Below are 15037 nucleotides of genomic sequence, written 5' to 3'. Positions count from 1 at the left end.
TTTTTTCCAACCTTAATGATTCTGTGATTATAGTTTTGGCTGGCACCATGGCATTTTGTTTGTTGGATGGTATATTAGTGAAACAAATACTTTATTCTGTTATCCTTTCCACAGTGCAATGTTTAGGAAAAACGTACATTATATCATTAAGTGCCTAGGAACGCTGAATGCGTGTCTGTGCTCTCTAACACATTTACTGTACACATACCTCAGAGGAACAATGGAAGCTAAACCAGACCTGAATAAATTACAGTAATTTGTATGCACCATATGCAAAATGTAATAAACTTTAGATGATCTGTTAATTATAGAAAAGGCTGATTTTTAAGCTCAGACTCTATCAGTCAAAAGAGTGCAGCTATAGGAAGCAGAAAAATATACTGCTTTAAAGTTTTTATTATACAGTTCTCAACGGAAGATCCCACTAATCCAGAAAATGTTAGTTTAAGTAATAACTGTTTAATTTGTATTCCTATGCAGAACCAGATGGCTATTTCCTGTGGTTCTAGAGCTCATCTTGAGAAGGACTCAATAGCAAAGGTTTGTTCCCTTTTCTGCTGTGTACTAATACTTAAATACTTCTATTACTTGATTCTGCTCCACAGATTTTACAATTAAATAATGAATATTTGTAAAAGAATGGAAGCTAAAAAAAAGGAAGACCTTGTAGCTTAAGTGTAGTATATGCTCCACCATATGCAAAGGGTGTGTTCTAGATTTCAGGCACTTTGAACTGATTTCGGTTAATGTTCTAGTTTATGGATTTAATTTTCCTAGTTGAGAACATGTTATAAGCAGAGCTTCTGATCCCTGGCAGAATTGGTGGCTAGTACCCAGTACTGGGGCTGGAGTGGAAGGCAACGGATGCATTCATCTTTATTGATTCTCTTCCAGTGCAAGAGCTTGATCTGCAGATCTGGAGACCTCTTTAAAATGAGTTAGGGATAATTAGTGGCAAGCTGTTAGAAGAGTATCTCAATTCATGAGAAAGTGCTGTGGTTTTTCTGTATTATTCTTAGTAAAATTTTTGAGTTTTGAATACACAGACAGTACTGTTCTGTGTGTGGCTCTTGTGAGATAAACAGTGATGCATAGGCACACAGTCTTATCTTGCATCTGGTTTTCTGACGTCTTGGCAGACAGTAGTTGACAAAGCACAGGCATGGAACTTGTATTGCAACAGACGCATTGCTGGACTAATTTTTTCAGCATCGCTGGATGTGCTCATCATGTTGAATGTTCTCAAGAGTAAGCTTTGTTTATACTGAGGTTTAATACTTGAAATGATTCTAAAATATATACACTACTACTAAAATAGTTACAGAAGTCCAAAAGAAGTTACAGTGGTAATGTTCAGCCCTTGGTAGGTCTTTAATTTTTTCTTCTGGTTTATCAGATAGTATTGGAGCAGTTCACTGGAAAGAGTTCTTGTAAATACTGCTGCATGCATGTTAGCATCCTCACACAGAAAAAAACCAAATCCAAACGCTTCATCATTATCAGAAATTAGGACAGATCTTTGGCATGGTACTTGCATGCTTGTAGCACAGAATATGCCATTTGCAGTTATTTGTTAGCTGTGCAGCCGGTGTATCCTGGAAAAGTCGCTACTGCATGGAGACCATGTAGCTGATAAATTTGAGCCCAGAAAAAATGCTTTATTGCGTGGTCAGGTGCTGAATATAAATAAACTTTCTTCAGTGCCTTCATATTTTTTTTCATCTTTGAAGGCCTTACTACATAAGAGAGAGGCATTAGAACAGGACTTCATGTCTTAATGCAAAAGTACAATATTTAGGATAAGTGTGTCCATCCTTTGCTTTCTGTTTCTCCCCATATTTCTGACTTTCTGATAAGGGATTCACCAAGTGGTTAGGTAGCACTGCTTTGTTTGAAATCTGTAGCCCATTTCATCACCCAGCTGTCCCTAGACTGAGAAGGAAGGACTGCCTTTACCACATTGGAAAGAGGCTGTTGTGTAATGCAATAGATATTTTAAAAATTACAGAACAATCTTTGACAAGTTGGGATTTCTCTCTGGGCTTCGTGGCATCTGAAACAGTAGAATGAAGCTGTGAGAAGCAGCTGTCTGGGATTTTTTAAGATCAGAATTTCACCTTTAAGTTCAGTCTCAAGACGTCGACAATTCTGTTCTGCCTCCAGAATTGTTAATGTACTTAATTCCTAGTACAAATACATTGTTAATGTACTTAATTCCTAGTGTGACATGCATAAATAGTCCTGGGAGTGATAACCATAACCCAGGAACTCCTCTCTGTGAAGTAAGTGCAGTTTCACTGGCTGACAGTCATGCAGCCTCTTAGAGTTTCCCTTCTGGGACTAGTAGCCTTGTGTTCTTGGTCACACAGTGGTTCACCTTCACCAAAAGAGCCAAAGAATCCACACCAGATTCACCATTAACCTAGGGCTAGAGCACTTTTCTGAAAGGCACAAGCTATGGATTTAAATTTCCTTAAGCCAAAGGCTATTACATAATAGGCTGAGCATCTTTCCATTTTTCAAATAAGGATGAAATTATTAGGTTTAAAGGCATCTCTTATCACCCAGAGATGCTTACCAAGGTAAATTGTTGGTTCCTAAAGATTTTGCATGGTATTTGGCTTGCGGGCTTAGATACAATCACCTAAATTGAGCTTAAGACCAGCAGTGAGTTCAGAAGGATTTGTGTTGTGTCTGTTTGTGGATCAGAGTTCTAGTTGTTCAGGAGCTGCCTTGAATAAAAGACTGGGCGACACCTCTGCAAGCCCTGAGTCCAGCCTCTGGACTCAATGGACAAACTAACGTATATGATTATTATATCAAGAACAAAAGTGTAACCAAAGAGTAGTCTGGGGGAATGTTTACCAGGAATATAAAATACATTTGTGAAAGCAAAAGAACGAAAGAGGTGTCTGTGTAACATTGCTGGAAATATGAAATATTATCTTGCACAGCAGCTGTTACTTTAGTCCGGTTTTCACCTGGTCCATCATAAACTGCAAAAAAGTGCATTCTCTAATTGCATTCCCGTAAGTGCCTTAACATGGTGTGTGCAAGCTCCAGAGATCATGTAGTCTTGAATGAAAGAAGTGGGTGGCAAACAACAATAGATGCTCCCATTTGGGCTTTTTTATAATATAAAACTTTTTTTTACATTTCTGTATCAGAGTAGCAGCTGGAACCTGTTTAGTTTATGGTGGGTGTTCTTAAGAATGGCAGTCTTTATGCAGTCCTGCTGGCTTATTCTCCTTTGTTTGTCCTGGCAACTTTTGAATATGTTGGACCTGTTCAACCAATTTTTAGGAGAACAAGAGGACTAGACAGAGGGAAAAAATAGTTTGTAAGTGTCCAGTGGAATAGGGCATGTAGCATGCCATCCCCCTCGTCCTTTACTCTTCTTTTCTTGGGGGATTTCAGAGAGAAGTATGCAGAAGATACTATGGCTTTCCCACTCATTAACTGAAATCCAGGTGCAGGTTCCTGCTCTACTTAATAAGGCACTATCCAGAATGAAAAGCTACTCTGAATTAGGGAAAGCAGCAAAAGGAACTTGGACTTATCATATCCTAAGCCAGCATCCTAAGCATGCGCTTGACTGGCAAGTTTTTTCAGCTGTAATTTTGTTTCACTGTAACAATTGAAAAGTTCTGGTTTTATTCCAGTGCAAAACAAAAACAGTTTACAAACTTTGAAAGCTATCATGAAACAGGATTATTGTCCTGTAAGCCTGGTCTGTTCAAACACTTCACTCATCATTTAAATGAAACCATCTAACTTCTTGCCTTTTGTCCACAGCGCTCTTACTTTCGAACTCTTCTTATGTATGGGTTCCACTTTCTTGTGTGGTTTCTCTGTGTCAAAGAGATCAGGGACACGCAGTGCGGATTTAAACTTCTAACCAGAGAAGCTGCCTTGCGGACTTTCTCAACTCTTCATATAGAACGCTGGTAAATTCTTTTGTTTTGTTTTGTTTTGGGTTTTTTCCCCTAATTGAACATGGTTTTGCAAAAGTAGTTTCAGTATTGCAGCTACTATGAACCATGTGATGGCTCTGATTAAATCCTAGCTGCTCAGTTTAACCAACTGTAGTACCTCTTGCATGGAAATTTAGATTTCTTGTTATGCTAAAATACCCTGGTAATTGCAAGGAATTCTATTTTATTATTAAGATATACTTTAGGAAATAGTTGAGTGTTTAATTTTATTCTTCTCTTGATAGGGAGAACGGGAACAGATGGGTTTACTAAGTTTTGATTTTAAAAAAGCATCCAATGTAAACTGCAAGAAGGAATTTAAGGCTACATTGCTGAGATTTTGGGTGGCAATAATTGACTCCTTGACTCCTTGCAAGTCCATTTTACTTTGGCATGTGGTTTAAAAAGAGTTCTGTAATACTCAGAAGTAGGACATTTTAGTTTTGCCTTGTCAGAGCAACTGGTAACGGATTAGGAGTGAGGAGCAAGTAAAAAGAAAATCCCAAGAACTCTTCTCTCTTCATCTCTGAAACAAATCCGAAACAATTTTCAACTGTGTTGTAATCCACTGCCTATTTCTGAGAGTCCTCTCTTCTTTTACAGATATGAGCCATGCAAGCAGAATAAGAAATTGAGGGAAGCTCTTATTATGATAAGGAAAGTTAAGAGTTATTAATCCTATCCAAAACTTTTATCAGTCTATTTTTATTCATTACAACCTCACAATTCAGTGCTGCTTAACCAAAACATTTTACCTAAAATCCATATCTGGTAAGATGTTTGTAATTGCTGAAGGCTCGAAGTGAAGGGAAGTGCCTACTCTTTGCTTATTTCCTTGCTGGAATATTTCATGAGAGGATTACTGATAGATCTCATTAATTTAAGACAGTAAAAAATGATGCATAGTTTTTTAATTACTTTAGAGCTCTTTTTCATTATAATTTAGCTAGAACAGTTCCCTTATGAGAGCAATGCAGTTGTGACTACTGTTAGGGGACTGAAACACTGTTTGCACACAAATACAATAATTTATGTAAATTTCCACACCACAACTGTTGCTAAAAAGAATGGCTTAATTAAGTATAATCAAATCTTTTCAAACTACTGTCTTCATCCAAGAAAACCTCTCATGGGCTACTGCTCACTGACAGGGAACAGAATTACTGAACAGTGTTCCCGTACAAAAATGCGTGTAATCCCACAGTCCAATTCCAGTACATCTAGTTTTATGTTGAGCTTTGGCAGTGATAGTTGAGCTATATTGCTCCTCAAATGGGACTGCGAAGGTAGTATTTGAGTGCACAAATCTGGTGTGGAATGTAGAGCTTCTGTTGAATTGAATCTGGAATTGTGAGCAGTCAACGTTTGGAATATCACTTTCCTAACTGAGTGGCTTGCTTATTGCCTGAAAGAAAACTGTAGCTGAGGCAGAAGTATGCTTTGTGCTGCTACCTCCAAAACCAAACTTGATCTATGAAGTTCTGTAAATTTCATGTACAGGAATTTTCTAAGTACACGGTTAAACATGTATGCATAGCCCAGAAATGCACATCTCTGAAGAAGAGATGCTGAAAGAAATGAATGCGCATCATCAGTTTAATCTGTAAAAATGCAATCTTCAATCTTGTTCTGTTGCAAACAGCAGATTTTGAATCTAATTGTATGTTTTGGGCAGACATATTATGTAAAGTGTTCAGTTTTTTATTAAAAACCTTAACAAACTTTTTTCTGCCACTCAGATTCTCTAGCAACAAAGGAATGAAAGAGTAAAAATAATTGTGCTATACATTATTACTTGTACTCCATTATCCAGGAATAGAGGCAGTGGAAAAGGGATATTGCTTACTTATTTTATAGTGATTATGTTGCTGGTGTGGAAGACACCAGATCTTCAAGTCTCAGTGTGCTAATTCATTGTACTTATATGTACTGCTATAAAATTAGCCTTCTATTCTTGCTTTTTTATTTACAGTAATCCATCAACTAACCCCCTAAGTATTTTTCCATTTATCTGAAATTTACTGGTTAGTGATGAAGAATGTTTGTTTTGTTAGTCAAATTATTTCAATAAACAGCTCTTCAGATACTTCCAAGTCACAAATTTGTGTAAAACAACAATAGAGTTTTCTTATTTGGTTTAGTTTTCTGCCAAAACAGGCAATATATTGTCTGCTTTTATCCTCATCTGTCCTTCAGCAGTCTCAGTGCTTCCTTGCCTTCATTGTCGCACTTACTGGCTAATTTCAACCAAATCTGACAACAGTAGAGATTTTAGGATCGAAAACTTTGGCAAGTTTTGTGGAAACTGAAACCCTAGTAGAGGAGAGAAACTCAGATGATTGCCACTGCTGAAGAAAAAAAACTACAGTATGGACTCAAAAGTTACTTACCAGCTAGCCATTCAGCATTTGTATGGAAGATAACAGTGCACAAAACAGAATATTGTCCCTTTCGCAGTTGATATCTGTAAGATAAGGAAATAAACTGGGTGATGGGAAGATATAAGCATGTGGGGAAAGTGGGTATATTAAAGGAAGCGGTAGTCATAAGTGGAATGTCTCTGTTTTACAGACAGTTGGGGTAATTACAGTAGGAAATTATATAGGGTCATCAAAAGTTCATCCCATAGAACCATATATTGGATTCCTTCATATGTAATAATCTGAAATAGCCCAATAATGGAAACTTCTTCTTTTAAACAAAACTGGCCCCTGCTATCTTTCTGTTGCATAGCATGTGTGTAATAAGGAAAATAAAAACTGGTTAGACGTTGTGCCATGGAGGTTCTGACATGTCATGAGTATGAAGATGTAAGAGGATGAAATAGTAGTCAGTATTGTATTTCTGCTGACTTTGAACAATGGGGAGTTCCTAACTACGTCACAGAACAACTAATTCATACTGAGACCATCAGCAGGGGGTTGCAGAGAAACCACGATCTTGATATGGACAAGAGGCTCTGAAATCTGGATTTATTACTGCCTCAGCATCACTGATTGGGGCTACTTGACGTCTGAAGAAACTATTTGATCCTTTCTAAGTCTTAAAATCCCATTAGTGAAGTGCAACTGTGTTAGGTATTGAAAGAAGGATTCAGTTCAGTGTGGTCAGTGCTCAGATATTCTGGTAATAATGGAGGAGAGTGCTGGGGAGTATTCAACAAACAAGCAGCATTTAGTAGGGTAACATCTGTCTGAGAGCGAGCACCCTAGTCATTGAGTTTGTCGAGGGCTGTCACACCAGAGCGTGTGGTGAGCTGTTGAAGAGAATTGAACACAATTTGGTTTCTGTGGAAGCCTCATCTGTCCTGTCTGTTCAAGTTTTGTCAGGCTCAGATTTTTTGAGGTACTACAGAGTAAAGTGAATTCTTAGGTGGGTACGTAATAAATATTTAGACTAATACATGATATTTACCCATGATGTTAATATAAAATGACTATAAAATGTGTTCTCTAATATTAAATTCCTTCCCTGAACAGTTAAGCTTGTTGCTCAGTTAGAGTACAAAAACATACACACAAAGGACACGACTTGCTTCATCGCATCTAGAGTGCATTTACTTGTCATCTGGTCTCCCTTAGACAATAGAATAAGGGACAATTTTGGGGTATAATTCATTTCATCGTAATATAGATCTCTAGAATATGCCAGATGAAGTGCAGCTGACAAATGCCTGTCTCCTGCCCTTAACTATAAAGGGACTGTAGACAATTTGTACAGAAGGAGCTATCTGTGCTATAGATGACTGAAGTCAGCAGGCTAAATTCAACTCACAGTATAGTAATATGTAGGAAAAAATATGTGTCAGGTTGCTGGTGCCTCAACTGCATCAAAAGGTTGAACTGTTCAGTAAATCCTGAAAGTAGTGGATTAGGGGAAAGACTACCAAATCAATTTTGTATCAAAGGCAGCTCACATTCTGGGCTGTATAGGCAGCACCAGTTGTTTCTGTAGGCAAAAAGCCCCAAGAATTCTTCCCTTCAGGTAAAGGAAGCCAGTAGTGCCTTTGCAGACAAGAGAGCACCAGAGGTGAATTAGCACTGGGCAGTAGGAGACTGCCCTGAAGTACAGGGTATTGTCAATACTGCTCCAAAAGACAGAACAGTATGTATTCAAGAAATAACACAGGTTCTATATCTGTGTCTCTCACAGGTTGATAACATATCTCACTCAAAGAGAAGGTGCACAGAAAGAGCACAGTCTCTTGGAAGCTGAACATCTTACACTGTGGTAATAGATATGTCAATGTAAACAACATAGCTAACCTGCTGCTAGGTTGGACAAGCTGAAAGATTTCTGTTTCTGTACTTAAACAGCTACCAGCGACAGCAAAAATAATTACATACCGTGTTCTCAGTGTTTTGTCAGCACCACCTATAAAATGGAGCCTTGTGTTTCCATATTCACCTTTCATAGGAAAAAGAGGAGGGGAACATCAAGATCTTCTTTTAAATGGTGTTATGTGCATCCTTGACAGTTTCAATAATAGCTTAATCACAAGGAAATAACCATCTGCATTAACTAATTGCTTAGACCTTCACTTTTTTCTGCTTTCATCATGCTCTTTCTATTCCAGTTGACATTGAATTGAATATTGCCTCTTTAATGTTAAAAAATACTATAAAACTGAGAGCACGTTTTTTTTCTTGCTGTGCTGAATTTGATTTATATGTGCTTATATTTAGGAAGTCTTAAAAGCAAACTGAAATATGCAAGGAAAAAATACTGTTTTATCGTTATGGTGATAAGGATCATGTAGCACTTGTTAGAGACACCAACATATTTCCTAGAATATTTTGTTAATCTAACCCTAAAGTTTAGAAAGGGTTTGAAAATTAATAGTTACTGGAAACTGTTTCTATATTTGATACTAAGAAATCAGGCTTGCATCCTAAAGTAGCTTTTTTTTGTGAGTGTTCTCATTGACTTTTTTGTTTAACTGTCCTTTGGAGAGCTGGCTGTGTATATATGAATACAAACCAAACATTCTTGAAATTTACTTTCTAAATAGCAAAGTTTTGACATTAGTTTGAAATGAGAGCAACCTTTTGAACATAGAGCATATGCTTTGCATTTTAGGTTCTGAATCTGATTACACCACTAATTATTTTTCAGAAATGGATGGAGCACATTTTTTAAATTAAAACTTAAAAGAAAATTAAAAGGGATATTTTAAAAACATGATAGAGACAGTTGGAGTTACTCAATTTCAGACTCCGAAAGAAGCTCTGGTTCTGCATGTACAGTCTTGACCTGAGAAATATAACTATTTATGTTAAATTTTAATGCACAGCAAGAAAACTGGCAAATTAAGTGGTCTTACTGGCAGAATTTTTCTATCCTAAATTTGGTCATTGATTTTTTCTGACTACAAAAAAAATCATAAATCTTCTTCCAGCCAGAAGATGTCTTTCCCTGCTGAGGAGAACTAGATGCGGCAGCAGTTACTGTCCTACCTGGAATATTCATAAAATGGGGGGAAATTCAAAACATAGTTCAGGCTTGATTGAGATACTTTTGTAAAGTGGCAATTTATGATGATACTACACAAGTCAGCAGATCACTAATTAGATCAAATTGTTGCTATGACTTTTGTCTCTAAAAGTTGCCATGTGCACCACACCTTGTGCACCAAAGCCATTCCGTTTCACATTTAAAACTCAAAAGCTCAATACAAAAAAATAATGTTTGTTTCTCCAGCTTGTACTGGAGAATCTAGTACTGTAATCTCTAAATGTGAGTATCTATATCAAAATTACAGAAAAATAAGCATTCATATTGCTACAAGGATTTTTTTCCACTCCTTCAGCATTGTAGACCAACACGAGCAGTGGAATGAATTGTTTTTTCCTGGTTTTGTGCATGACAAGTAGAGTTGTTTATGAATGTCTAATCAACACACAAATATTTTGCTGTCACAACTATGTCTGTTTTGTCTTGTAAAAACTCCTGCTCCTGGCAGGAGTTTCAAAAGCCCCAGTACAGCTAGAGCAGTACTGGCAGTCTAACCCTCTTGACATCCTATTTTATTCTTAGACTTCTTTGGCCATTGAAAGTTTTCTCTGCCCATTAAGAATTTGCTGTAACAACATATCGTGGATGTAGAAAAGTCCTAAATTCCAATTAAATCAGTATAACTGAAGGCCTAATTTTGATATTTGAAATACTTAATATTGGACCAGCAAAAAAAGAGTCCTAATGCAATTTTAAAATAACAAATAATTTTGCAGGATAGATGTCTTATAAGCTGAAGTGTTTTAAGGGTTCAGTTTAATGTTCAACTGAATTTTAGCCAGCATCATCTTAAATTGTAACTTAATTAAAAGTACTCCGTAGCATAACACAGCCATGTGGAGAATTTTTTCTCTTTCTGCATTTTACACTTCATGTTTGTGTTAATTAACACATAATGGAGCTGCTATTAGAAATAGATGGGGAAATTGTTCGCACCATGTATTTTTGGGTGTCTAACTTTGGGTGCTTAGATTGGAGCCTGAATTCACTGAGGCTGGAGCCAAACTTAGGTATTCTGAGCTGCATTCCCCCTCCCCAGAGGGGAGGACTTTCGCTCTCTGCAGCAGGATTCAGTGAAGTACATGGTGTGAGTAATTCCCTGCTATTTCTAACATTGGTTCTGTCAGATGTTAACTAGGCACAAATGGCTTCATGTCAAAACACATGTATTGCACTCACCAACTCATCCACTGGTGTTGCTTTGATCTCCTCTAGGGTAGGCTCCAGCTAACATACCCACGCTTAAATCCTTACTATGGGAACTTCTGTATAGTTCTTCTGTACCATCTGGATCTGGTGGTATGCAGTATGGGGGTAATACGATCAGTGTATTGAATACACTGTGATCTATATTCCCCGATTAACTATTCTAGTATGTGTATGAGGTGTACTGAAAAGTGGTGGGGAACAGGGCCACAGAAAAGGTATCTTAGAAGTATACAACAGAAGTCATTCTCCTTTCACCTTTGAATAGCTTTTTATTTTAATTTCAGGATATGTTCACTGTTACACAAATGGCAACCACATGTAACAATATTAGTGTTCAACCTGATTAATTCCTGTGCTTTTAATCTTTTACTTTGAGCGCTTTAGTTCACCAAGCTATTTAATGTTGTTGTACTGTGATGTATATGCTGACATTCCAGTAATCAGTTGTCCATAGGAATTGTTGCAAATAACTATTAGTTCACTAAGCTAATACTTTATGTAGTAATATTTTTAGAGCAGCTCATATAGTATAATTCATCAGACGATTATTCTGTGTCTCTTAAGATTTCTAGTCAGTTAAGTAGTATTACAAAATTGGATTTAGTCTTAATACACATGACTCATAAACATGCAAAGGTGAATACATGGGGGTTTTGGCTTACAAATGTAAAATGTCAGCAAAAAATTAAATAATACAACTTCAGTAGAAGAGACCATGACATAATTAATAAAATAATATTCAAACCTCATTTAAAGAAAACAGTGAAATGGCAAGGCTGCTTGGAGCAGATTCAGTTCACTGAGGTGAAAAAGAACCCAAACATTTATTCCTGTAGCTTTTTTTGTGACAATTAAAAGGCCTGTGTCCTACTTAAAATCCGATTTACAAAGTGGTTCTAAATTCTCTAGACGCAATAACTGTAGTCTCTGTACATAACCTTTGTTTATGCTGCCCTTGCATGTATTAGTGCTGTCCAGAGTGATATCAATAGCTCTCCTGTAACGTACACGTACAGTGCGAGTTCAGGTTCATGCATGTTTAGTAATGATTTCACCAGCAAGCCAGCGTGCTGTGGTCTGCACTTCAATGGGAACCTACACATATGTGTCATACCTAAGTGCACATTTCAAAGCAGACTTCTGTTGTTGCATTCATTAACAGTTTTGCAGAAGGGTACTGCACTGCTTAAAAGGAGAGGGTGGCTTGAAGTAGAAGGAAATAACATCTGAACTTGGCTAGCAACCTGCTGAAATACGTCTTTTTGCCTGCTCTTGATCACCTGCCCTTTCTGTAGTGTTGAATGGGATTACCAGTGACTTGAATTCAAGCAAACATTGAAGCATGAACAAATAATGTTATTTTTTTATTGCATACATTTTCTTCAGTGGCAAAAGATTTTATTTTTCATATCAAAAGAAAATTTTCTTGGACTTAGCAATGAGGATTTAAGGAGATTCTAAACTTATGAAGTTATCGAGAGAAGGTGTGGACTAGTGTTGAATTGTGCTTGACTGCCTCACAGCTGCATTTTCAAGACGTATGTAAGCTGGCTTGGAACATCTGTTCCATTGACTTCAAACTGGAAACCTTACCAACAGCTTGGCTAAAACATTTCCTTAAGTTAGTTTCTTAACCTTCAAGGTCTAGTTCCCTGGAAAAAAAACCTCTGTATTTGAACATGTGTTGAATCTAGTACAAATCAGATGTGGATGGCCATTGACAGGTTTTTTTCAATACGGACTAGTATTTTTTAAAAGCCTTTTATTGGGAGGGTGCTGTTTAGCTTAAATTCCAATTACTAGAACTCATTTAAGGAACAAAAACTGGCATTTGAAGACTACAAAGAGGGAGAAAAAAAAAGACCCAGGAATCAATAAATCTAAGAAATTTAGCCAAAATCACTAGAATCTTCATAATTGTGATTTGCCTTCACCCTTGTCAATAGTAGCTGCTGGTAGTTTCATATGCTAGTTTCTACATGAGCATTACAAGCTGTAGTTGCCAGAACACTTTTCTAATACCAAAAGTTTCTGTGTCTCAGATCCAGAAGGCCCACCTGAGCATGCAGTTGCAAGAATGAAACACACAAACAATTCTCTATGCAGAGAACTGAGAGGATTAAAGTGTATTTTGGACAAAACTGACAGGGAGGGGCAGCTGACTTAAGAGTAGGATCACTTCCCCAATTTAGTTTGCTGCATAACCTGCAAACAGTTGTGCCAGCAAAAAAGACAGGTCTGTCAAGAGGGCTTTTCTGTTGTACAACGCATGGTCACCAGGTAAAGTACAACTGTTGTTCATTTTCTGTTACGGACAGTAACATAAATCATTTCTCACTTCAGTGCTGCTGCCTTTATTCTTGACTTACAAAGTGCAAGGAGAAGCCATCAGATCAGCGTAAAGCCACAGCAGGTAGTTGTCCCCTTTGATGAAACTACAAGGGATGTAGATTGACACTGCGTGTTTGACCGGTTGGTCTTCAAAATTGTTTAAATCAAGATTGTGGCAGAATGAAAAGTTAGCAGTGGCCTCAACATGGCAGGACCTATAACCTTCCAAAACAGAACGCAGTGAAGTATTGTTGTCTGTATATTGGCTATGTTCTGAGCTGTTCAGTCGGGGAAATTAATTTCCCTTTCATGTGCATCTGACCTGTAGAGCACTGATATCAACTTCATAACTGAACACCAACCTCCTTAAATAAGGCTAAGGATTTAATTAACAGTGCCACCATCTTTCTTCTGAAAATAAGTGTGACTGTCTTTGCTACTTCTGTTGTTCTTCAGGGCATTTGACGTGGAACTTCTTTATATAGCTCAGCACTTGAGAATACCTATAGCAGAAGTTGCTGTCAACTGGACTGAAATTGAAGGTAAGGAAATTGTTTATATTCTTGTAAGATTCTTTACATGTCAATCCAGAATAAAATACCTGAGGGTCTTCACATATTTTACACAGTTTTGATAACACACAGCTTGCTTTCCATACAAATTTTGAATTTCATGTCCTTGCCAGCCTTCTGCCATGGCATGGTACAAGAAGAGTAGGTGAAGGGGTAGCAAAGGAGAGAAACTCTGCAGTCCCACTGGAGGCAAAAGTAGGTAGTTACACTGCTAGGACAAAGCACTGCTTTGGCCCACCCCCTTGCTGTAATGTGTTAATAAAAACGTTGCAATTGTAAAACACTGTGCAGGAATTCTGACCATCATTGTTTACTGATTCAACTCCATTTCACTGTGTCTTGCCTTCCAAAATTCTCAGCCCACCTATTAGGGCCTCCTCTAGGGCACCCTGTCTTCTTTACGATGGGATGTTCTTTCTGACCTGTAGGGAGGTCTCTCTTACTAGAAAGTATAGCTCCATACATAGTTCTTCATAGCAAAGCCAGCTTAAGAGGTACTGCTTGCTTCTGCTCACTTCCTCCCTCCCATCAAATGCAGTTCCTTCTTTTTTTCCCTTTCATGGTTGTTTTGCTTTTTTTAACCTGAATCTCTTCTTCTCAACCCCTGAACAACAGAAAGTATAATGAACTGCAGTGATGAAGGGTGCAAGTAGAGAACATCCTAAGCCAACTTTACTAGAAAATAAATGTTTTCTTTCCATGCAGTTCCACATGTATATTACACCTAACATAAATGTTAGCAGAGATGGAAGGGGGCTTGGTTTCATAGTGGGGGTTCCTTACCTTGCCTGAAGATTGGCATGGTCATATTATTGCTGTAAGACAATGTGGTGGTCCTCTTCTCCAAGGTCTCTAAGAAATCATTTGCTTAGTTATTGGTATTCAGGTTCCTGTTTACTTGAACAAAATCTTGTCACAGAGAAGACTATGCGTCTTGTGACATACATGGAATTACCGTGCTGCTTGCAAGCTAGAATCTCCCACCTATGGTATAATGTAATTACTGTAAAGCAATAACTTTTGCAATATACATTTTTATTAACGTTAACGTCTAGGTTGTGGGGCTGAATGTGCTGAGAATGCAGCGGTTCATGACTACTTAAATGCGTGTCTTGCCAATGCTCATTTTTTCTAACAACATCCCTCTGATTTTCTTCTTCATTAATCACAGGTTCTAAGTTAGTTCCCTTTTGGAGCTGGCTGCAGATGGGCAGGGATCTTCTTTTTATACGACTGCGATATATGACTGGTGCCTGGCAGCTTGAAACAAGAAAATGTAATTAGGGTATTTACATTTTCCAAATATATTATTATACTTAATAGAACATGAGAACAGTTTCAATCAAGTGAAGTGGTGATGAAAGCTGAGGTAATTCTTCATTGCTCCTGTTGTATGTTTCATTTATGCAGCATGTATGTGTTTTATAAGATTGTCAG

General features: G+C 37.5%; 1 protein-coding gene across 1 annotated transcript; it reads left to right on the top strand.

The window, feature by feature from the left end:
* Window positions 1–480: 480 nt before the first annotated feature.
* Window positions 481–14884, top strand: LOC104625685 (dolichyl-phosphate beta-glucosyltransferase-like; the record flags this gene model as incomplete). Its single annotated transcript, XM_010293379.1, has 4 exons — window positions 481–540; window positions 3796–3947; window positions 13485–13570; window positions 14772–14884. Coding segments are annotated over 4 exons (411 nt in total), but the record flags the coding sequence as incomplete, so codon positions are not given.
* Window positions 14885–15037: the final 153 nt, after the last annotated feature.

Source organism: Phaethon lepturus, unplaced genomic scaffold (genome assembly GCF_000687285.1).
Source record: "Phaethon lepturus isolate BGI_N335 unplaced genomic scaffold, ASM68728v1 scaffold2838, whole genome shotgun sequence".
Lineage (NCBI taxonomy): Eukaryota > Metazoa > Chordata > Aves > Phaethontiformes > Phaethontidae > Phaethon > Phaethon lepturus.
This window is presented reverse-complemented; position numbering and strand designations above follow the sequence as displayed.